At 35.3% G+C, this 26,233-nt stretch overlaps 1 protein-coding gene across 3 annotated transcripts in view; it reads right to left on the bottom strand.

Moving 5' to 3' along the window:
- The window catches only part of Elk (Eag-like K[+] channel), a 989,230-nt gene that overhangs the window by 238,818 nt on the left and 724,179 nt on the right, over positions 1 to 26,233 (bottom strand). For all 3 annotated transcript variants that reach the window (XM_073956156.1, XM_073956158.1, XM_073956157.1), the window contains exon 12: positions 1,567 to 1,647. In XM_073956156.1, coding sequence (XP_073812257.1) covers positions 1,567 to 1,647 — 81 coding nt within the window. The remainder of the gene's footprint in view (positions 1 to 1,566; positions 1,648 to 26,233) is intronic.

Below are 26,233 nucleotides of genomic sequence, written 5' to 3'. Positions count from 1 at the left end.
TGGAGTTTTCAATGATCAAAAAACTACAGTAATACGGCATATTCACTGAAACGACCAGAGGCATCGTAATTATTTTTAATGTCACACACGGAAATGCAAATATATGCAGCTGGAACCAAATTTTTTGTTAACTTGACACTATTTCGAATTTGGAGAGTGGCGAAGGATGGCGAAATTATTAAAACTCAACTGCAATTTTTAGGATTTGGAAAATAAGTCCACAAAAAAGTATCATAAAAAATGTGATTTCCCGCACAGTTTATGCGAATAATGTGTCGAAATTTGTATGTAAAAGTAATTAGAAAACTTTGTACTAAAACTTCCATTTCGAAAAAAATAATTTTATACTTGAAATTTAATGTTACTTGCCTTGTAAGAAGTCACAACTTTACTGATGTTTTTAAAGTTTTTAGGAGATCAAACGTAAATGTCAACTTCTTCTGTTTTGTTTTGTTAAATACCGTTATAAATTACAAGAAACAGTGCTGGAATATTAAAATATGATATGTTCAGAGACAATTTGCTGAATTGTCGCAGAGATCTGCTGATATCGATTTTTCGATTTTTGTCGCAGGTTGGGGCCAGTGTGCGATCTCGAAAATCCAAATTGTACCAAATTTGGTGTTATTTATTACTCTTCGTGCACATAAGTACGAATTTCCAATACTCGAATTTTCCATACAGTAATCATTATTCCAAATTTCAGGTTTCCAGCTCTATCCGTTCAGCTAAATTAAAATTGTACCAAATTGAGTACTTTTCTTACACATAAGTACGATTTTCCAAAACTACCCCCACCCATATCTCAATCATAAACTTCATAAACATAAACAGTCATTTCAGGTTTCCAGCTCTATCCGTTCAGCCACATCCAAATTGTACCAAATTTAGTACTATTCGTACATATAAGTAGGACCTTCCAAAGCAATTCCTTATATCAGGACGACTTCCCAACCTTGATTCTAATAGTACGTTTATATGTAACCGGGTTTAATAAACCCACTGGGTTCCAAATACGCATTTCATTGAGAATACGTCAAATAAATCTCCTAAAGGAAGTTAACCCGGCAAAAAGCTATAATATAAACGGGTTATAATACCAAAATTCAAGATTCTAGCTATATCCGTTCAAATTATACAATTAGTACCAAATTTAGTAACTTTTCGTACCCTCGTAGGACGAATTGTCAAAAACCCAGCCTACACACCAACAACAACCCAAACCAAACTTGCAAGCTTCTAGTTTCGGCCGTTTTGTCTGGGCGATAATCTGTCAGTCACTCACTCACCAAGTTATCACTAAAACGCATTTTACACTTGCACTTAAAACAGGTGTTTTGTGAGTTTACGTCATTTATATGGAATTGACAACTTAAATGATGCACGTTTTATAAAACATCTTAAAAGTAAAATGCGTCTATGCTCTGTTATATATTAAGATTAAATTATGTAGTTTTCATGATAATGTTACTCACGGCGACGTAGCCAGACAACCCGAAATGGTTTCGAGATTCATTTCTGGCTACGCCCCTGTGAGGAGGTACATAAGTAGTTAATTATACTCACCTCATAAATATCTATTCCATGATTGAGAGACCAAGATGTCTGGAAGTAGTCCTCAATTCTCTGCTTTAATTCCTTCGGTATCTAAAAGTATATATAAATGCGGTATAGTGATAAGACATATTATAACTGTTGATGGAATGAAGTTAGTTTAATTCAGTAATGCAAATTATGTGTCCCACATTTTGCAAATATGAACAAATACCATAGTCGTGTTCGGGTTCGACACTATGATAGATTATGTTCAAGCTGAAATGCTTTAGGTTCGAAACATTGAAGCTTTACTTTGCATCTATATATACATTACGCGTTATTTTTAATCTTGTAATCCACTAAATAAAAATATTTTCAGAAGTCTGATAAAAATTGATGTTATGAAGAAGCCCAACATCCAATAGACTCATACAAACAGTTAGAAATGAAACGATTAGTTCATCATTCTAATTTAGTTATTTTTCAAACTTTTATGTTTCTTTTTTCCGTTAGAATTTTACCATTTGACAAAAGTGCAAATATTAGGTCTGTCTGGTTACTTTCCCAGAAAGAATTTTCCAGCAAGAACTTTTAAGGAAGGAGTTTTTATTCTCTTTTGCAAGAAAAATGTAAAGAGACACCTTCCCTGCAAAAACTTGCAAGCAATCAAATTTGCCAAAACATACCATTTGGCGGCCATTAAAAGAGCAAAAATGTTATATTTTATCAAAAATAAAAAAGAAAATTACAAAAATAAGGAATTTTCCATTTTGCAGCTTTTTTCCAAACAAAAAACAAAACAATTAGGCTTTCTATTTCCACAATAAAACTGTTTTCAATTACACAAAAAGAAATCACCAAACACTTAAAAACATATGGTTGATTGTTTTCAGAAAGAAGAAGAGTTACAAGTGGTTGCAAGCAGCGTTCGAAACCTTACATTAAGGTACCGTACAATAACGTTTTGTAGCGTACCTAGCATGAAAAGTTACACTACGATAAGGTACCGTACATGTACACAAACATTAAAAAAAATTTTAGCGTTTGTGTACATGTACCCAACGATAATCGTAGCGTACATGTTTGGTACGCAACCACCATTGTAAAGTAACAACCACTTACCCAACCGAAATGGTTGGGTACGTACGTTATAAATGTTGCGTGTACATTAAAAAACCACGTAGCGTACATCATTATGTACCCTAAAAAACAAATAGAGGTTGCGTACACCTGAGTGATGTTTATGAAGAGGTTGCGTACACCTGAGTGATGTTTATAAAGAAATACTAAATATGAATGGCATGAGGAAAAATACAACCATAAAAATAAGAGTGAATATCGTATAAATAAAATACAAAAGTATATATATTTATATTTAACCAGTAATTATGAAAACATTTATTTATTTTATAAAAAATTAACGAATATATATTAAAGATTAACATGTGAAAACATATGTAACAGATTATATATAATACTAAAGAAAATAGAATTTAACAGAAGAAAGCTCAACTTTCATAATTGAAATCCCCATTGACTTTTACTATTAATATACATATGTTCAAGATTTGTTGCTGACATGCGGTTGCGCTGATCAGATAATATTTATTTCATAGCAGAAAATAAGCGTTCCACGCTTACTTGGGTTGATGGTATTGCCTGTACAATATTAGCAATCTCACTGATGATGGTTTTCTGAGAGTACCAGAATGCTATTATATTTTCATTTAGTGGTAATCTTGATTGCCGCTCATAAGTGGCAAAATCAGCTTCTAAATTGTGTAAATTAGATGAACTCGGAATTTCTGTGGTAGGATCTATCATTTGCAGATAATCGGAAAAAGATTTGGCTGCATGTGGTCTGCTCGGTGATGGAGTTTCCTCTAATATTGAGTGGCTTGTATTGTGAACTGTTGAATTCATGCGTATAAATAACGATAGTATGTAGTTCTTCGCCCTTTGTTTTTGTTCGCAGGTTAAGAATACTTGGATTCGTGGATCCAAGAACACAGCTGCGTTAAACAGTTCATTTTCTAAAAGCCTATCCTTTCTTATCTTCAAGGACTCCTTGAGAAGGGTTTTCATATTGCTATCAGGTAAAGCGTCAATTTGAAATGTTATATCCATAACAATAATGTATAGTTCACTATAGCACAACTGTTCGCTTTGTAGTCAAAATAGACATTGAAATAGCAAAAATTCCCACAAAGCTGAATTTTGGTGGAGAGGTTGGCCATTAGAAGCAACGTCCTAAAAGTCCCCATCGATCCCATGTGTGCAAAAAAAGTTATTCGGGGTCAAAGGTCAAATTTTGGGACTTTTTTTGGTTTTTTGGTCATAACTCAGAAACTATATGTTTTTTCATTTCGATGCGAAGAAGAGATTTGTAGACTATAAAATTTTCTATGAAAATGATCTTTGAACCATTGACCTAGGACCTACGGTTCTTGAGATATGAGTCACGCAATATAGAAACTTTAAGTAATTTTACGGCACCTGTGCGTTAGTTGACCTGTCGCGATTATTTTACACTTATTTCGAAAACGGTAGAACCTACCTAAAATGTTTAAAGAAAAAGTTTTATACTAAAATATTTCCTATAAGTTTGCTCCTCGCGATGTCCGCATATGATTCACCGTTCCTAAGATACAAGCCAATCAATACACAATATGCGCACATTACTACGGCACCTAAAAAAAATGACATGAGACAGTTGTTTTTCATTTGCTTCGAAAACGCTTAGTTCGATTTAAAAGTGACTAAAGAAAAATATGTAGAATAGAAAATTCTCTACAATTATGGTCTTTGCAGATTCTACATAAAATCTATTATTCTTGAGATACGAGTCAATCAAATCATGATATGCACACATTTCCACACCACCTGTGAGGTAGTGCACTCGGCGCCTTTTTTTTAATGCGGTTTCCCCTATAAGCCTACTCCACTATCTTTTGTGACAATTTTAAAGTTTAGTATACATATATATTTTAGTTCCAATCATATCCTTCTACGATAAACTCTTCTTCTATTTCTTCTTCCTCTTGGAGGTTTATAACACTGTGCAACAAAATGGAGGTGAACGTCTGGGGAAGAGATAATTCCTTTTGATGATGAAAGCCCTTGGCGAGTATATTAAGAACCCCGAAGGACAGATTCGCCGTGAGTCGAACTTCCGCGTTATGGCGTAATGAAGTTTTTGCTAGAGACCCTGTAAGGCATCAGGAATTAGCGTTATATCTTTGTTCACTGTGGTTTTAGCTTATTTTTGAGATGACATGAGGATTATTTTCTAAGATCACTTCGACCTTCTAACTCGCTTCCTACAATGTCCTTTTCGTCCTTTATTTTAAGAGCCGCTATAAAAGTACCACAAGATGACGTTTTTCAGCTTGGAAATGTTTTGCAAAAATGTCGCTGAGAAAATTTTAGGTATGACAATCATTGACAACTAATCGATTTTGTCGCGTTTTTATAGTCATTTTTGACATTTACCCCTGTGTTTTGTGTTTTTGTATGTTCTGTAACGAATATAAGAAAACTAAATATAGTATTTTTCTGAACAAAAACAGGGTAAATTCAAAAAACGACCACGAAAACGCGACAGAATCGATTAATTGTCAATGAGAGCCATACCTACAATTTTCTGAGCGACATTTTTGCAGAACATTTCCAAGCTGAAAAACGTCATCTTGTTGTACTTTTATAGCGGCTCTTAAAATAAAGGACGAAAAGGACATTGAAGGTAGCGAGTTAGAAGGTCGAAGTCGATTAGTTGTCAATGATAGCCATACCTAAAATGTTCTCAGCGACATTTTTGCAGAACATTTTCAAGCTGAAAAACGTCATCTTGTGGTCCTTTTTAGCGGCTCTTAAAATAAAGGACGAAAAGGACATTGTAGGAAGCGAGTTAGAAGGTCGAAGTGATCTAAGAAAATAATCCTCATTTGATTTGTCAGAAGACATGTCATCTCAAAAATAAGCTAAAACCACAGTGAACAAAGATATAACGCTAATTCCTGATGCCTTACAGGGTCTCTAGCAAAAACTTCATCACGCCATAACGCGGAAGTTCGACTCACGGCGAATCTGTCCTTCGGGGTTCTTAATATACTCGCCAAGGGCTTTCATCACCAAAAGGAATTATCTCTTCCCCAGACGTTCACCTCCATTTTGTTGCACAGTGTTATAAACCTCCAAGAGGAAGAAGAAATAGAAGAAGAGTTTATCGTAGAAGGATATGATTGGAACTAAAATATATATACTAAACTTTAAAATTGTCACAAAAGATAGTGGAGTAGGCCTATAGGGGAAACCACATTAAAAAAACGCGCCGAGTGCACTACCTCACAGGTGGTGTGGAAATGTGTGTATATCATGATTTGATTGACTCGTATCTCAAGAATAATAGATTTTATGTAGAATCTGTAAAGACCATAATTGTAGAGAATTTTCTATTCTACATATTTTTCGTTAGTCACTTTTAAATCGAACCAAGAGTTTTCGAAGCAAATGAAAAACAACTGTCTCATGTCAATTTCCTTTTAGGTGCCGTAGTAATGTGCGCATATTGTGTATTGATTGGCTTGTATCTTAGGAACGGTGAATCATATGCGGACATCGCGAGGAGCAAACTTATAGGAAATATTGTAGTATAAAACTTTTTCTTTAAACACTTTTTGGTAGGTTCTACCGTTTTCGAAATAAGTGTAAATAATCGCGACAGGTCAACTAACGCACAGGTGCCGTGAAATTACTTAAAGTTTCTATATTGCGTGACTCATATCTCAAGAACCGTAGGTCCTAGGTCAATGGTTCAAAGATCATTTTCATAGTCTACAAATCTCTTCTTTGCATCGAAATGAAAAAACATATAGTTTCTGAGTTATGACCAAAAAACCAAAAAAAGTCCCAAAATTTGACCTTTGACCCCGAATAACTTTTTTTGCACACATGGGATCGATGGGGACTTTTAGGACGTTGCTTCTAATGGCCAACCTCTCCACCAAAATTCAGCTTTGTGGGAATTTTTGCTATTTCCCCCTTATACGCATGTCTATTTTGACCGGACTATTGTAACTTAAAGGTAGCATAAATAGGTTTAAATAGTCCAAAGAATTCAGTTGCGAAAGACCATTCTTCAGATTCAAGAAATAAATCAGGATAATCCTTGCTTAGTGTATTTATAATTTCCTTCATTTCCAGGATACTTTCAATCATTTTATATGTTGAAAATTCCAACGTGTTGCACAATCAATGATAGGTTTTTTGTAGAGTTCACTTCTTAGAAAATTTAAAATATTTTACTTCTAAGTTTTTTTTACCACGAATCGTATCTTATCGACATTGTCTTTTATTGCCGACTGTTTCAGAACATCGTTTACACACAGTTGGAGAGTGTGAGCACCACAACGAATGCTAGTAATTGTGTTCGATGAGATGTTAAAATCAATTGTGTCAATAGCAATTCGGCAATCGATATAATCTTCATCTTCTTCTAAATCCACGGCATCATTATTTATCAACAATTGCATTTCAGAGTTCAGGATTCGTACAGTTTTGAGCATATTTGATCCGTTGTCGGTTGTAATCGTTAAAATATTACGTATATTCACATCATATTCCTTTTGAACATCCAATATACATAACGGTTTTCTCCTTTATAACCAACTTTTTATCAACGATTTTACCATGTTTAATGTATTGAACATTAATACCTAGCATACTTAAGTCCACTCTTGTCGCGACATCCATCTTAAGGGAAAATAATATCCCTTTAAGATCGTTTGAGATTTCCGTTTTAATATTTTTTGAGAAAGCGATAATTCGTTCCATTACGTTATGTTCATTTACCGTTATCCCGAGTACACTTAAAACAGGTTCTATAAGAACTTTGAAGGCTTTGTCTTCGGCCATATGTAAAGAACGTCCATTATTTGTAAAAAGTTCCACCAATGCTGTTTCAATATTTTTTGGATTCACACTTTTTATACCCTCAGCCTTTAGGCTAAAGAGGGTATTTACACTTTGATACGACCAAAAATGTGCCTCATCGAAATAATGGTTTTAGACCCCAAGTATGTTTGTACCATATCCGTTTCAGACAATTTTGAGTAGATCTAGCAATGTCCGTCCGTCTGTCTGTCTGTCTGTCGGTCTGTCTGTCTGGCTGCCTGGTGCGCACGATAACTCTCGAACGGATCAATCGATTCGGTTCAAATTTTGGGTATCGAAATATTTTGTCCAGATTCGATTTAAGTTCGAAGATGGGCCATATAGGTCCGCTCCTTCAGATACCTCCCCCACAAATGTTCAAAAATTGTCGCAAAACTTGTGCGCACGATAACTCTTGTAGGGAATAACCGATTTGGTCCATACTTTGCACATCGTGTAATTTCTACCAAACTTAGATTAGGTTCCAATATGGACTCAATCGGTCCACTCCTTCGGGTACCTCCCACACAAAATTTCGGAAAAGTTCAGTTTAGGACCTGGTCTCGAATCGCTTTGGTTTTTGTTGTACCATCTTGTATTCACCGTCCCCTATACGAAGGTACAAGTTTCCTCAGGGGCAAGTCCATACTTTCTGAAAAAATAGCCTGAAACTTGAAAAACAAACCCTATGACACCATGTTTATGGATGGAAGCGCAAGATAATTTTCGAACGGAAATGCCGATTCCGGCCAAGATTTGGCATTTGTTATATTGTTTCCAAACTTAGTTTAAGTTTGTAGATAAGCCATATCGATCCACTCCTTCAGGTACCTACCCCACAGAAGTTCAAAAATATTCGGAAAAATTGTGGGCACGATAACTCTTGATGGGAGCGACCGATTTAGTCCATACTTTACACATTCTCATAATATCTACCAGATATAGATCAGGTTCGAATATGGACTATATTTGTCCACTCCATCCCGTACCTCCCACACAAAATTTTGGATAAGTTCACTTTAAGACCTGCTATTGAATCACTTTGATTTTTGTTGAAGAAACTTACATTCGCTGCCTCAATTACGATGGTAAAAGTTGTTTCAGGGGCAAGTCCATACTTCTTGAGAAAACAGCCCGAAGGGTGTAAAAACCCCCTGCGGCACGGCACCCCCATGGTCTATGTCGGTCCATTCCTTTATGTACCTTTTCAGCAAAATCTTTGAACTTTAATCCTAATCAACATTTTTGTCGGTTCATACGAGACCAACATTTTGAAGCCCCTTAAATACATAAGTTTTTTGTGAAAAAAGTGTTTCAATTTGCACAGGCTGAGGGTATATCTCTGTCGGCAAAGCCGACTGATACTTTTTTACTTGTTTAATAATACTTTGATGACACTTTTTTTCTTTTACGTTTTCCCGCTATTGATCAATATAGTTCGCATACAACTCGGGATGCAAATGTCGCTCTAAATTTGTGGAATGCCAATTTAAAACATTTTTGACGAAATTTTGTAAATTACACACTGTTTGATTTGATTCGTTTGAACTGAACATATCACGAAGAACAATATTTTTTGGTCTTGGCATTTTTATACCCTCAGCCTTTAGGCTAAAGAGGGTATTTACACGTTGATACGGCCAAAAATGTGCCTCATCGAAATAATGGTTTTAGATCCCAAGTATGTTTCAACGATATCCGTTTCAGACAATTTTGAGTCGATCTAGCAATGTCCGTGCGTCTGTCTGTCTGTCTGTCCGTCTGTCTGGCTGGCTGGTGCGCACGATAACTCTCGAACGGATCAACCGATTCGGTTCAAATTTTGGGTATCGAAATATTTTGTCCAGATTTGATTTAAGTTCGAAGATGGGCCATATCGGTCCACTCCTTCAGGTACCTCCCCCACAAAAGTTCAAAAATGTTCGGAAAAATTGTCCGCTCGATAACTCTTGAAGGGAGTAACCGAATTAGCCCATACTTTGCACATCGTGACATTTCTACCAGACATAGATGAGGTTCCAATATGGACCCTATTGGTTCACTCTTTTGGGTACCTCCCACACAAAATTTTGCTTAAGTGCAGTTTAAGGCCTTCTCTCGAATCGCTTTGATTTTTGTTGCAGCCACTTGTATTCACTACCCCCATTACGACGATATAATTTTTTTCAGGAGCAAGTCCATATATTCCTCAGAAATCAGCACGAAAACTGCAAACAACCCATATAATACCATGTGTCGTAGTTGGAGTGCACGATAACTCTCGAACGGATCAACATATTTAGTTAAAATTTTGGGTCTTTCAATATTTTGTCCAAACTTAGTTTAAATTCGAAGATAGACAATATCGGTCCACTCCTTCCGGTACCTCCCCCACAAAGGTTCAAAATTTTTCGCCAAGATTGTGGGCATGATAACTCTATGAGGGAATAATATTACTTTAAGGCATAGATCGAGTTCTAATATGGACTATATCGGTCCACTCATTTGAGTACCTCCCACACAAAATTTGGAAAAAGTATAGTTTAACAACTCCTCTCTGATCTTATTAATTTGTGACGCAGCAGGTTGCACTTGTGGCCCCTGTTACGACGTTATAATTTTTTTTCGTGGGAAAGTCCATACTTCCTGAGATAATGACCCAAAAAGGTCCAGAAAATCCTACCGGCACCACTTAACTGGCTAATGTGTAAAATAACCCTTTAAAAGAGAAATCGATTTAACTTTGTAAATTGAAAAGTAAAATTGTAATACATTTAAATTCAGAAAATTAAGTACAACATTTTTAATGATATAGTCTGTAAGGAAAATATCCATAGACTAATAAAGAAAAAAATTATTTCCTACAGATTTGTATTAGGTCCGAATATGTACTACATAGGATCACTTCTATGGGTACACCCTACCCAAAGTTTGGAAAAAATGCACGCGTCTTGGATCATTCTGAATTTTGTTGCAACATGTAGTTTTTTGCGGCCCTTTCCATCCTGGAAAATTTTCCCAACAGCTAAAAAACATACAGAAGTATTGTGTTAACTTTTTTTCTTCGGGTACGTGGCTGAGGGTATATCTCTGTCGGCTCAGCTGACTGATACTTTCTTACTTGTTATAATTATTTTCACTTAACGTTTAAAAATGAACTAAATAGCATTTGCAGGGGTTCTTTTGCATATATAGTTTGCAAAAAATGAATTTTCTTAAAAATTTAAATTACCTGTAACTATTCCAAAGGGTTTTCGCGAAATTTTCCGTAAATTATACAATAAGACTACGATTGTAACAAAATCAAAAACTAGATCATTCATGTGGTACCTGAATGGTTATAATTTATTACAATACACAAGAAAGGTAAAAACCAATATTGTGGTTTACAATTTTTTAACTCATAATTTTTATGATGTCAAAAAGAAGTGACAGGTACTTTATGGTTTTGGTGTGCGAGGAATAATATTTCCACCTAATTCTGACTTTCTAACTTATCAAAACCAAAAACTCCTATAATTCTACCTGAAAACAAACTTTAAAAATATAGCAGACCCAAAGAACGGATGTTGCCGTCACAGCTAGGTACCAGTCCTTGGGTACCTCAACGCCAATTCATAATTTGGAAAAACGCAAAAAAGCAAAAAGTAATTCTTAATGTGGTGTTGTAACATTTCTTTTTGTAAAATGATGTTTATACTGAAAACAACTTACTTGAAACTGTTCTTCGATGCTTTCTTGACATTGCTAAAATATGGAAAATGAACCACCTGTTTTCTCAATACAAATGATACGATTTTTAATAATAAAAAACTCCTCCATAACCTACAGCCCTATAGCAACCCTTATGAAAACTGTCAAGATTTTAGATATTCGATGAGAGCGTTTTGTTTAGGCATTACTAACTTCTTGCATATGTATTTATGACATTTAAATAGTGGCATTTATCGTCTTAATTGATTGAAGATACATATTCATTTATATTTACTTGTATTTCATTTGTATATATTCCACAAAAATTAAACTTAATATTTTAATACCTTATTAACCAAACAAATGTATGTGTACCCTACCAACACTTTTTTCTAAAGGTACATTATGATGTACTCTACGTGGTTTTTTAATGTACGCGCTGATGTACGCAACCTTTTCGGTTGGGTACGTGGTTGTTACATTACGATGGAGGTTGCGTACCAAACATGTGTGTTTGACGAACTTTTCGAATCTCGTTGGGTACACCTACATAAACACTAAAATGGATTTTTAATGTTTGTGTACGTGTACATTAACCTTATAATTTTTTTTAATTTTTTCCAACAACAATTGTTACAAATTTTAAGGTAACCAGATTTGTGTGTTTTCGCACAAAGTGATAGATGTCAAATTTTAATGCGAATGTACTAAAAATTGGCGCCATTTTATACCCTACACCACAATATGGAAAGGGTATTAAATATTTTTTATTTACGAAAATGCATGTAGTACCGCGAAATATTCGTCGTAGACCCTAAAGTTCATATCTCGAAGAGATAAAGCGATTTCGAGATGTGTGTCGGTCCCTCTGTCCATTAAAAATTGTAATCAAACTCCAGGCCGCAAATATAGATCAATCATGACTAAATTTTTCCTGAAGGAATAGAAACGATTAGTTTTTGGTGATGATCGTAAAATATTTTGTGCGTAAAATGGACCACAAACAAAATTTTTATCGGATTTTGTAGTAGCTTTATAGCTCACAATGTTGGTCCGGTCGGCTTTTGGTTGGGTGTACGACACAGAAGAAGCTTGCAATTTGACATTAAAATTGGTAAAATTGTTAGAATAATGACTATATCTTTATTCTTGGAAGATATGTTCCACCACCCCACAATGGTTCAGAAGTCGATTATCCTGGAAAAACCCGCATTATTTGTTTGTAACCAATTATTAATTTCTATATCGAATTGATAGTAAACATATGGTGATGGCGTGCTTATAAACACAAAAAATTTCCCAATTTTTAAAAATACGTAATATTTGCAAATTTCGGTGTTCATTGTTCTTTTATTAGGTAGTTAGGATTGTTGTCTTTAAATTTACACGTTTAAAAGAAGTGACCAAGTTCAGTGGACTGGAACTTTCAGCGAATAACATGGCACAGAGTTTCGGTTTCATTGAAATTACATGGGTAAAAATGTGTGTTTTTCCATACTGTGCCCCATTATTATTATAGCTTTTTCCACAAATGGACACTTTTATATATATCTATATATATATATATATATATATATATATATATATATATATATATATATATATATATATATATATATATATATACTCCTCGTCAGTAGAATAGAACACCTACATTTTTGTTAATTTTAGCTTATTTATCCCAAACCGAATGAATCTACGTTTTTAATCTTGTAGGGATTTAAAGTCTATGATGTTCAAGCTCAGAAAATTATGCTTGTACTATGAAAAATAGTACTATGAAAAATCATATCAGATTGTCTTCCTCTAAATGTGGAGCATAATTCCAAACATTTGAACGGCAGACTTGTTCGCAGAAAAGTCATTTTATTGAACAAAAAATCAAGGTTTTTATAAGAAAGTTTGACGTTTTTCATAATTATTTTAAAAATGTTCCATCTTATCAGCATCCGAAGCACTCGATTGTATCCGTCGAGGTTGTCTGTGTCATATTCTATCTTATTGTGAAGAAATATGACATTACTGCGCGACTCCTATTGATATTCCGAGATCTTCCAATTATCTGTCATTTTAAACCCTTTTACGCTGTTATTTCGGTGTTCGCGGAATTATTTATGGGTTTTCTTTGGTGAAAAATGATTAGACAGACTTGCTTTATCGACTGAAAGAATATTAATAAAGATATTAATTAATATCTCAAAAATTCGCGAAAATAAAATGACTGTTCTATCCTGATGACCAAAAATAAATGCCTATTTTTCATAGTACTATCGGAAAATGGATCAGAAAATCATTTTCTGCGTTTGATACGGAACATCATTGACTTTAAATTGTAGCCAATACAGTAATTAAAAACTCTCTAATACATCGCAAAATCATTGAAACGCCCCTTCAGGCAGTTTTGGCCTTGAGAAGGTGCAAACTTTTCGAAAAATGTCGATAAATGGCACTGTGCTACAAAAGTTGACCAGAAAAATATTCAAGCGTTCTGATGCAAAATTATATCGTGTTGGGATCCATGGACAACGACAATGCCTTTAGTTCGTTTGGGTCACTTCGTTTTATTTTTTATAACTGTAAAAGCAGTGAAAATCTGGGTTTCTTACATTTTCAAATTTAAACGAACATATGTTCTTTTTTCACAAAGGATTTCTATTAATAATATCTTTCGAACAAGTTATTATATGTTAAAATCGGTTAGAAAATGGCTAAATTATAGGGGTTTAAGTCTGAAACCCCCCACAAAAAAACTATAACTGAATTTCTCATAATATATATATACATATATATATATACATATATATATATATATATATATATATATATATATATATATATACTAGCAAAATGCCCGCTACTTCGTATGCGGAAAGGATATAAAAAAAAACAAATAAACAATATATAATATGGAAATGACAAACACTGAAAATTTGGTCGCACTAATACCAATTTTAATCAATATTTATTTTTATCTTAGTACTGTACGTACCCCTTAAGTTCGTTTTTAAAAAAGATCAGCCGTATCTCACCCTTACACATTAACAGCGAGATCAACGTTGCACACCAATATACACCCTAACTCCAAAAAATAAAAATTCCAGCACTGTCCCTACACCCAAAAACAAATTGAGTACCATTAAGTAATTTTCGTATACTTATGGTACGTATTTCGACGACATATCTCAGCCATACACGGACATTAATACAAAATAATTACAGTAAATTCCATAATAATTACAGTAATTCCAAATCTCAAGATTCCAGCTGTATCCGTTCGTCCAATTCCAAATTGTACCAAACTTAGTATCAAGTCGAACTCTTCGTACCCATAAGAAAGATTTTCCAAAACTACCTCAATCCTTCACTTTAGTAGTAATCTTACTTCCAAATTTCAGGATTCAAACTCTATCCGTTAAACCAAATTAAAATTGTACTAAATTTAGAACAATTTAGAATTTTCGTACCAATTTTCAAAACTTCCTCAACGCAACAGGGCTACAATAATCATACTTTCAAATTGCAGGATTCCACCGCTATCCGTTCACCTACATACAAATTGTACTAAATTTAGTACCATTTAGTGCTTTTCGTAACCATAAGTTTGCTTTTTCAAAAAAACCTGAATCCTACTCTTCGACTGTAATCGTAATTCCAAATTTCAGGATTCCAGCTCTATTAATTCACCCGAATCCAAATTGTATCAAATTTAGTACCATTTCTTTCCCAAACAAAAATTTCAGGATTCCAGCTCTACCCGTTCACCCAAATCCACATTGTACCATATTTAGTACCATTTAGTACTTCTCGTACGCACACGTACGACTTTTCAAAATTTCCTCAATACTACACTCCTACAGTAATCTTAATTCCTAATTCCAACACTATCCGTTTACTAAAATTCAAATTGTACCGAATTTAGTGCTTTCTGTACCCATAAGTACGAATTTCCAAAACTACCTCAATTCTACTGTCCGACAGTAATCTTAGTTCCAAATTTCAGAATTCCAGCTTTATCCGTTCATCCAAATCCAAATTGTACCAAATTTAGTACCATTTAGTACTTTTCGTACCCAAAGGTACGAATTTCTAAAACTATCTCAATCCTACACCCCTACAGTAATCTTAATTCAAAACTTTAGGATTCCAGCTCTATCCGTTCACCAAAATCCAAATTTAGTACTGCTCGTAATCATAAATACGAACTTCCAAAACCATTTCCTTATTTCAACGCCATTTCCCAACCTTGATACTTAAAATTCAGGATTCCAGTTCTATCCGTTCACCCAAATCCAAATTGTAATAAATTTAGTACCATTTAGTACTTTTCGTACACATAAATACGAATTTCCAAAATTTCCCCAATCCTATGATCCAACAGTAATCTCAATTTCAAATTTCAGGATTCCAGCTCTGTCCGTTCACTCGAATCCCTATTGTACCAAATTTAGTACTTTTCGAACACATAAGTACGAATTTCCAAAACCACCCTCATATCTCAGTCCTACACTTCACAGTAATCTTAATTCCAAATTTCAGGTTTCCAGCTACATACATACGTTCACCCAAATCCAAATTGTACTAAATTTAGTACCATTTTGTGCTTTTCGTACCCATAAGTACGAATTTTCAAAACTACCTCAATTCTACACCCCACCAGTAATCTCAATTCCAAATTTCGAGATTCCAACTATATCCGTTCACCCAAATCCCCATTGTCCCAAATTTAGTACCATTTAGTACTTTTCATTCACAAAACTTCCCCAGTCCTACACTCCAACAGTAATATCAATTCCAAATTTCAGGAATCCAGCTCTATCCGTTCACTCAAATCCAAATTGTACTAAATTTAGTACCAATTATTACTTTTCGTACACTCAAGTTTCCAAAAACCCTTTGGTGCATCTTTCTTACTCTTCATCAGTGATCCTCAGTCCAAATTTGAGGAATCAAGCCCTATCCGTTCACCCAAATCGAAACGGTACCAAATTTAGTGCTATTTAGTATTTTTCGTACCCTATGTACGAATTTCCAAAACTTCCACAATATTAAACTCCACCAGTAATCTCAGTTCCAAATTTAGAGATTCCAGCTATTATCCGTTCACCCAAATCCCCATTGTATCAAATTTAGTACCATTTAGTACTTTTCATACACATAAGTACGAATTTCCAAAAGTTCTTCAATCCTACACTCCAACAGTAATCTCAATTCCAAATATCAGGATTCCAGCTCTATCCGTTCACCCAAATCCCTATTGTACCAAATTTAGTACTATTTAGTACTTTTCGTACACATAAGCACGAATTTCCAAAACTACCCTCATATCTCAATCCTACACTACAACAGTAACCTTAATTCCAAATTTCAGGTTTCCAGCTCTATTCGTTCATCCAAATCCAAATTGTACCATATTTAGTACCATTTAGTACTTCTCGTACCCATACGTACGACTTTTCAAAATTTCCTCAATACTACACTCCTACAGTAATCTTAATTCCTAATTCCAACACTATCCGTTTACTAAAATTCAAATTGTACCAAATTTAGTGCTTTCTGTACCCATAAGTACGAATTTCCAAAACTACCTCAATTCTACTGTCCGGCAGTAATCTTAGTTCCAAATTTCAGAATTCCAGCTCTATTCGTTCATCCAAATCCAAATTGTACCAAATTTAGTACTATTTAGTACTTTTCGTACCCAAAGGTACGAATTTCCAAAACTATCTCAATCCTACACCCCTACAGTAATCATAATTCAAAACTTTAGGATTCCAGCTCTATCCGTTCACCCAAATCCAAATTTAGTACTGCTCGTAATCATAAATACGAACTTCCAAAACCATTTCCTTATTTCAACGCCATTTCCCAACCTTGATTCCCATACCAAATTTGAAGATTCTAGCTTTATCCATTAAAAATATGCAATTGGTACCAAATTTAGAAACTTTTAGTACTTTTCGTACGCTTATAGTTCGAGTTTCAAAATACCCTTTGGTACATCTTCCTAACTCTCCATCAAAATTTCAGATTTCTAGCTCTTCGCGTTTGCCTAATACAATGGATTCCATATTTAGTACACTTTAGCACTTTACACATAAACAAATTGTACCAAATTCTGTACAATTCGATTTTCCAAAACAACCTTAATCCTTCACTTCAACAGTAACCATAATTCCAAATAACAGGATTCCAGCGCTATCCGTGCACTCAAATCCAAGTTGTACCATTTGGTACATTTCGTACCTATAAGTACGAATTTCAAAAACTACTTCCATCTCAATCCTATACTCCAACAGCAGTCTGATCAAATTCCAGGATTCCAGCTCTATCCGTTCTCCCAAATCCAAATTGTACCACAGGTAGTACCACTTAGTACTTTTCGTACCCTTACTACCTCAGTCCTACACTCCAATAGTAATCCTAATTTCAAATTTCAGGACTCAAACACTATCCGTCACCCAAATCCAAATTCTACCTCTATAGCCTACCGCGAACGAGTTGCAAATTCTAACTTTTTCCGTTTACTAAAATTCATACTTTAAATTAAAATAAATAAAATTAAAATACTTAAAATTCAGGATTCCAGTTCTATCCGTTCACCCAAATCCAAATTGTAAAAAATTTAGTACCATTTAGTACTTTTCGTACACATAAATACGAATTTCCAAAATTTCCCCAATCCTATGCTCCAACAGTAATCTCAATTTCAAATTTCAGGATTCCAGCTCTGTCCGTTCACTCGAATCCCTATTGTACCAAATTTAGTACTTTTCGAACACATAAGTACGAATTTCCAAAACCACCCTCATATCTCAGTCCTACACTTCACAGTAATCTTAATTCCAAATTTCAGGTTTCCAGCTACATACATACGTTCACCCAAATCCAAATTGTACTAAATTTAGTACCATTTAGTACTTTTCGTACCCATAAGTACGAATTTTCAAAACTACCTCAATTCTACACCCCACCAGTAATCTCAATTCCAAATTTCGAGATTCCAACTATATCCGTTCACCCAAATCCCCATTGTCCCAAATTTAGTACCATTTAGTACTTTTCATTCACATAAGTAAGAATTTCCAAAACTTCCCCAGTCCTACACTCCAACAGTAATATCAATTCCAAATTTCAGGAATCCAGCTCTATCCGTTCACCCAAATCCAAACTGTACTAAATTTAGTACCATTTAGTACTTTTCGTACATTCAAGTTTCCAAAAACCCTTTGGTGCATCTTTCTTACTCTTCATCAGTGATCCTCAGTCCAAATTTGAGGAATCAAGCTCTATCCGTTCACCCAAATCGAAACTGTACCAAATTTAGTGCTATTTAGTATTTTTCGTACCCTATGTACGAATTTCCAAAACTTCCACAATACTAAACTCCACCAGTAATCTCAGTTCCAAATTTAGAGATTCCAGCGCTATCCGTTCACCCAAATCCCCATTATACAAAATTTAGTTCCATTTAGTACTTTCCGTACACATAAGTACTAATTTCCAAAACCACCCTCATATCTCAATCCTACACTTCAACAGTAATATTAATTCCAAATTTCAGGTTTCCAGCTCTATCCGTTCATTCAAATCCAAATTGTACTAAATTTAGTACGATTTAGTACTTTTCGTACCCATAAGTACGAATATTCAAAACTACCTCAATCCTACACCCCACCAGTAATCTCAATTCCAAATTTCGAGATTCCAGTTATTATCCCTTCACCCAAATCCCCATTGTATCAAATTTAGTACCATTTAGTACTTTTCATACACATAAGTACGAATTTCCAAAAGTTCTGCAATCCTACACTCCAACAGTAACCTCAATTCCAAATATCAGGATTCCAGCTCTATCCGTTCACCCAAATCCCTATTGTACCAAATTTAGTACTATTTAGTACTTTTCGTACACATAAGCACGAATTTCCAAAACTACCCTCATATCTCAATCCTACACTACAACAGTAACCTTAATTCCAAATTCCAGGTTTCCAGCTCTTTACGTTCACCCAAATGTAAATTGTACTAAATTTAGTACTTTTCGTACACATGTTTGGTAATTTTCCAAACCATTTCCTTTTAGAAGCACCACTTCCCAACCTTGATTTCCATACCAAATTCCTATATTCCTATATTCCTGGGGCCTATTATTGATTTCATTAATTATTTAGCGATTTCTTCAAATTACAGATTTTGAAATTGAATAGTTATGACTGTACATATCCATATACGATAAAATTCTTAATTGCAAATAAATCGTGGTAATATGCACAATTTTATTGCACTTTCATTGATTTGCAAACATTTAGTTATTACCAAAAAGTGAGGTCCATACAGTTTTTAGTTGTTGTTATTTCTGGCCGATTTCTGAATTTATTCCCCTAATGTTGTCTTCAACAGCAACTCATTTGTTCAACAAACCCAACATCATTTATTGAAAGAATTTTTGTTTTAATTTTAAATTGAAAATCAAAATTTTTACAAATGCATCGTTTGTAATCATCTTTTCTAACTGTATTTTAACGAATGAAAATCTTTTGTGCGACACCTGTTATGTAAAAACTAAATCAGGATCGGTTTGTATTTTTCGCGTAATTTATGTTTAAACCATTATCACCAACTGCGACATCTGTTGCAATGGAAGATAACAAATGTCTTGTCTTTCTATTATTTAGTGGTTTACGATAAAATAAGTGCGCCTAGAAGTAAACTACAAAATTTGAAATTATGTGTGATCGTTTACGGTATCATGAAGTTATAGCATTGTTAATTTGACACATGTCTTGCAGAGGGCCAACTAAGTGAATAAGTACGTAATAGTAATGAAAAATAAGGATTTTTGTTGTTGTTATTTTTTGTGGTTCCAGGACGAATTTTCTAAAACCAGGCCTTATCTCGCACATTTGCATCAACAGTGACCCACTGGTAAAATTTCAAGCTCCTAGCTTTAGCCGTTTTGGCTGGGCGTTGATGATGAGTCAGTCAGTCAGTCAATCACTTATCACCAAGCTCATTTATATATATAGATAGATACAGGGTGTTTTTTTAAGCCCGATAGAACTTGAAATTGTAAAAAATAACACAAAAAATTAAATTGTAATCTAAATTTTTTTTTATTCGAAAGATCAATAATTGACATTAACATTTGAAAATGATTTCGGGCATATGGGCACCGCGGCTGTTCTTGACGAAGTGCATTCTGGACTTCCAATTTTTGGCCACTTTTTCGAGCACTGCTGGCCGTATGTCACGAATAACACGAACAATGCTGGCCTCCAAGGCATCAATTGTTGCTGGTTTGTCAGCATAAACCAGTGACTTCACGTAGCCCCACAGGAAATAATCGAGAGGTGTCAAATCGCACGACCTTGGAGGCCAATTGACAGGTCCACTTCTCGAAATCAACTTATCGCCAAATTTTGATTTCAATAAGTCGATGGTTGCGTTCGCCGTATGGCACGTAGCGCTATCCTGTTGAAACCACATCTCCTCCGGATAAATGTCATCCATATTTTCAAACAAAAAATCATTGATCATGGTGCGGTAACGATCTCCATTGACCGTAACGCGAGCTCCGGCCTCATTTGTGAAGAAATAAGGTCCGATGAAGCCACCAGCGTGAAAACCGCACCATACGGTGCATTTTTCTGGATGTAATGGAGTCTGTAGGGTCTCTTGTGGATTGGTCTCACTCCATATGCGGCAATTTTGCTTATTAACAAACCCGTTAAGCCAAAAATGCGCTTGTTCAGATGGACGATTATGTACGCCATACAAATGACGAAGTCGTCTATAAGTTGCGCGAATCGACGACTGATTTTCAAAGTAAATTTGGATAATTTCGTAGCGTTGTTCAAGCGTGAGTCTACTCATGATGATTTGTCAGAGTATACTGAAACAAATAAAAAAAAAGTTTCATCAAAATTTAATTTTTTGTGTTACTTTTTACAATTTAAAGTTCTATCTACCTTAAAAAAAACACCCTTTATATATATATATATATATATATATATATATACAACAAGATTGCACGTTTTAGAAATTTTTATTTCAAATATTTTTATGAAAGTAAAATTATGTATTTTTTATTTTCATTGTCCCAAATATAAGATTATAAAAACTTTTGACACGTTATACAACAAACAAATTTCAAAAATATGAAAATACATAACACGTCTTACAATTTAATGGTCAAAACATATGCAACTGAACCAAATCCAAATCCGGGGGAGTGGCGGGTCGTACGGAAGCATGTGGGTCCAAGGGTCCAAATTTTCAAAACTAATGGCAAAAGCCAGAAGTCTGGGCCTTGAAAAACATATGATCGTAGGGATTTGGTCCATATCAGAATGATGGATACTGATGTATTGAAGTTATAATGGGCGGTATCATTGGACATTTTGGATTCTATAAACTTAAAAAGTTTTAGAAAGCTCATCAAATGATAACTAAACACAAAAATTGAGTATATAGACGCTTCCAGAAAAAACGAAACGCCGGTACCAAAAGAAACATCTTTCAAAACATTTAGAACTTGCCAGAGCGCATTAACATTACATTACATTTACAGTTTTTTATAATTTTCTGATTGAATTTTTTATTTTATTCTTGTTATTTGGACATTAAATAACTGTTTTGTCATCTTATTCCTCTTATTCCCTATTTGAAGGTTGTGGCCTCAACTTTCCACCGAAATGGCTAAAATTTGGTATTTGGTCTTCATCTTGGGTATTATACGTTCCATATGAAATTTGTCGGTATAGGTCCACGCCTTTGTAAAGCCACAATAGAACGGTACCTCCCTATTTCCGATATTTTGAAGGTCTGAGCCTCATTCTCACATCGAAATGTGTGAAATTTTGTACTTAGTCTTCGTTGGGGGTATAAAATTTTGGCTCGGAAGTTTCTAGTACTCCTAGGATTTTTGGTATTGCAAAGGGGCTATATCAGTCCACGTTTTGATATAGCCATTGAACGGTACCACCAGATTTTCGGTAGTTTGAAGGTTTTAGCCTCATTATCACACCAAAATGGTAAAAATTGGTACTTAGTCTTCGTGGGGGGTACAAAACTTTCCCCCAGAAATTTGTCGGTATAAGTTCGCGCCTTCATATAGCCCCCATAGGACGGTACCTTCCGATTTTCGGTATTTTGAAGGTTGTGGCTACAATAATCCACCGAAATACCTGAAAATTGGCATTTGGTCTTCATTTGGGGTATTAAACGTTCCTTCAAAGAGCTCACATAGAACCTTCCTCAAGATTTTCGGTGTTTTTAAGGCTGGGGCCTCAATATTCCTCCGAAATTGCTGAAATTTGGTATTTAGTCTTCTTAGGGGGTATAAATCTTTCCCCCACGCCTTAGTATAGCCGTATAATGCGCCTTAGTATAGGTACCATAGCACATTTTTCCCCAATTTGTATAATTCTGAAGGTTGCGACGTCAATAACCCACCGAAAGACAGAAATTTGTTATGTAGTTTTCCATGGGGATATAAAATATTCCAGAAAAGAATTATCAGAATCGGTCCGCGGGTATATCCCCATAGAAGCGTACCTCTCGATTTTCGGTATTTTGAAGGTTTTACCGAAATATCGGAAATTTCGTATTTAGTCTTCTTTGAGTCTAAAAACTTTCCGCCAGAAATTTGTAGGTATAGATCGACGTTTTGATATAGCCCCCATGGAACTGTACCCCTGAACTACGGTATTTTGAAGGTTACCCACATTGTCTTACCGAACTTGCTGAAATTTGGTATTTAGTCTGCTTCATAAACGAAAGGAAGCTAATTGTTCCATTTTACTTCAGTACAACTCGTGGTGGAGGGTATAACAAGTTCGGCCTGGCCAAACTTAACGCCGTTCTTATTTGTTTAAAATATATTTTTTTAATTAATTTCTCGTTGAAATCGAGCTTAGTGATCAATAATACATCTGAAAAAGGAAAGCATATTTCGCCTTCGGTAAAGGCTCTTCAGACATATTCTATGTGGAGCGGCTTCGCTGTCCTCGAACTATTCTTCTTTCAAATGCATTTTGTTTTGTTTTTTACAGCAACAATAGGGATTTTCCCATCTAGTTGTGCTTTCATGATAAACGCTTAGCGCTGCCTTTGAAAGTGAAGAGTTTGGCTCTGAACGCTAACACGCCGTGACAACACTTTTTTCCTGTGTTTTCAAGGACATGGGTTCAAAGCCCAGCCGGGCTCAGCTGATTTTATTTATTTGAAAATTTTGCCTTATAAGACATTATGTCTTCTTGTGCAGAAATAAACAAATAAATAAATTTAGGCGAAGATAATTTTTAGTATTATTTTTTTTTTTTATTTTTGAATAAATGTTAAATTTTTCGAAAAAAAATTAAAAATACTTGTTTTTAATTTTGTTGTAATTTTATGATCTATTTATTGGCCCTTGACCTTATTAATAGATTAGAACATATGAAAGCTCAAAAACTGCTTTTGATTATGAAAAAAATTCAAAATTTTAACTTTGACCTTGATTTCCTCTGCAACTACTGGACCGAATTATGAAAAATTGGAAATAACATTCTTGGGCGAATTCGTGTTGGGTATAACATGGTCGGCCCCGCCCGACTATAGGCCTCTCTTACTTGTTCTTGTTGGTTTTTAATTTTCATTTATTGTCTTCGTAATGCTGGTAATATTAATTTTTAAGATTACAAAATTGAATACATTAGGTTAGGTTAGCTTGATAAGAGGGGTGATCCTAGATCACCACATGCCCATGTGGACATACACTTAAGCCATAAGTAGGCCTGTTGTGCGCTCTAATTTTTGGGTTATGGAGGAATATCTTTTTTTTTTTTTTTTTACTTAGTCTAGGATCTCTGTCCTATTTACATAGTTTCTGATCTTTTTGAACTCGATTGTCCTAATTTGGTCGAGTCCTGGTATAATGTAATTTCCTAGTAACTGGGTTCTCAGATTTGTGAAGGCTTGACAATGGCAGAGGTAATGTTCCAACGTTCCGTCGTCCTCTCCGCATGCTCTGCATTCACTTGATAAGAGGGGTGATCCTAGATCACCACATGCCCATGTGGACATACACTTAAGCCATAAGTAGGCCTGTTGTGCGCTCTAATTTTTGGGTTATGGAGGAATATCTTTTTTTTTTTTGACTTAGTCTAGGATCTCTGTCCTATTTACATAGTTTCTGATCTTTTTGAACTCGATTGTCCTAATTTGGTCGAGTCCTGGTATAATGTCATTTCCTAGTAACTGGGTTCTCAGATTTGTGAAGGCTTGACAATGGCAGAGGTAATGTTGCAACGTTCCGTCGTCCTCTCCGCATGCTCTGCATTCACTGTTTTCTGCACAACCTATTTTGTGCAGATGCGCTTTTAGACCTAGGTGACCTCCAAGGATTCCTGTCAGTCTACTAATATCTTTTTTACTTAGTAAAAGTAATTCTTTTGTTTTGTCCTCGTCTGGGTTTCCCCATAGGATTTTTGTGTTTTTCCCCTTCTCTTCACTACTCCAGAGTGATACATGTGCATTTTTTGCCCATGTCTTTAGTTCTAGTCGCGTAGCTTTAAACGGCTTAGCGTTTTCTAGACTTACCGTGGGTTGCTCCTTGGCTTGTTTTGCCAAGGAGTTTGCTATTTCATTACCCCTAATCCCGGTATGCCCTGGTACCCATATAATGCTTACCTTACCGTGTTGGGAGTAATTATTTATAGATTTAATACATTCCAAGACAGTTCTAGAATTCACTGTCTTGGTTGATATAGCTCTGATGGCTGCTTTGCTATCCGTAAGGATATTTACAGTGGTAGGCCTTGTGTGAGTATCAAACCAAAGCAGACAATCTGTTATCGCCCCATCCGTAAACCCACAGCTTCCAGCGGGAATCTGTGCTAGAGCACTTCACACAAGGCTACTTCACTAGTTTCAGGTATACGGTCCGATACTACCTGATTTATAGATTCACCCGTTGTGACCTTTAATATGTTTTGGTGGTATGTTTGGTGGCTCTTTTCGATCCACTCGCTCATCGACTTTAGCCTTACAGCTGCGATGGCTGCCTCATACCTTACCTGAATATCTATTGGGTGTACAAACAAAATTGTTTCTAGAGCCCTAGTCGGTGTGGTCCTCATTGCTCCGCTAATGCTTAGGCAGCATGTTCTTTGGACCTTTTGCAATATTTCCACATTGCATTTTTTGTCCATGGCTGTCCACCATACCACAGACGCGTACGTTAGAATTGGTCTAATTACGCTTCTGTATAGCCAGTGTATCATCCTAGGATTGAACCCCCATTTTGAGCCTATCGCCCTTCTGCAGGTTGACCAACATATTTGGGCCTTGTTAGCCCTTTCTTGTATATGGTATTTTCATTTAAGTTTCCTATCCAGAATTACTCCTAGATATTTAACTGTACAGGAGATATTTATTGTCTTATCTAGAAAAACTGGTTCCTCGTAGTGTCCCATGTTCGTTTTTCTAGTGAATAGACATAATTCTGTTTTTTCCGGGTTGACGGTCAGACCTCTCGGCCTGGCCCAGTTAAAAGCAATTTTTAGAGCCGTTTCTGCTCTTCGACAGAGTTGATTCGGATTCTTCCCCTCAGAAGTATTATAACGTCGTCTGCGTAGCAGACTAGGTCAAATCCTTCTTCGGTTAGGGTCCTTAAGAGACTGTTTATGGTGGTAACCCACAACAGAGGTGAAAGTATCCCTCCCTGTGGCGTTCCTTGTCCAACTTTGTCTCTTATTTTCACGTCGTATAGCCCGCAGCTTATCCATCTATTCCTTAGCATGTGGTTTATGCAGTTCCTTAAGGCCCTGTCTACCTGAAACTCGTCTAAGGAGTGAATAAGTGTCTCGGTGCTTACTTTATTGAAAGCGCCTTCGATGTCGATGCATACAGCAAGTGTGTACATTTTCATTTCGAAGGTTCTTTCTATGTGGTGTACTACCTCATGCAATGCGGTTTTAACTGATCTGCCTTTAACGTATGCATGTTGTTTGAATTTAAGCATATCGTTGGGGATCTTACTCTTTATCATGGTGTCGACTGTCCGTTCCATTGTTTTGAGTAAGAATGAAGTTAAACTTATCGGTCGATAAGA

Source organism: Musca autumnalis, unplaced genomic scaffold (genome assembly GCF_047663935.1).
Source record: "Musca autumnalis isolate F117 unplaced genomic scaffold, ASM4766393v1 scaffold_5, whole genome shotgun sequence".
NCBI classification, from domain to species: Eukaryota; Metazoa; Arthropoda; class Insecta; order Diptera; family Muscidae; genus Musca; species Musca autumnalis.
This window is presented reverse-complemented; position numbering and strand designations above follow the sequence as displayed.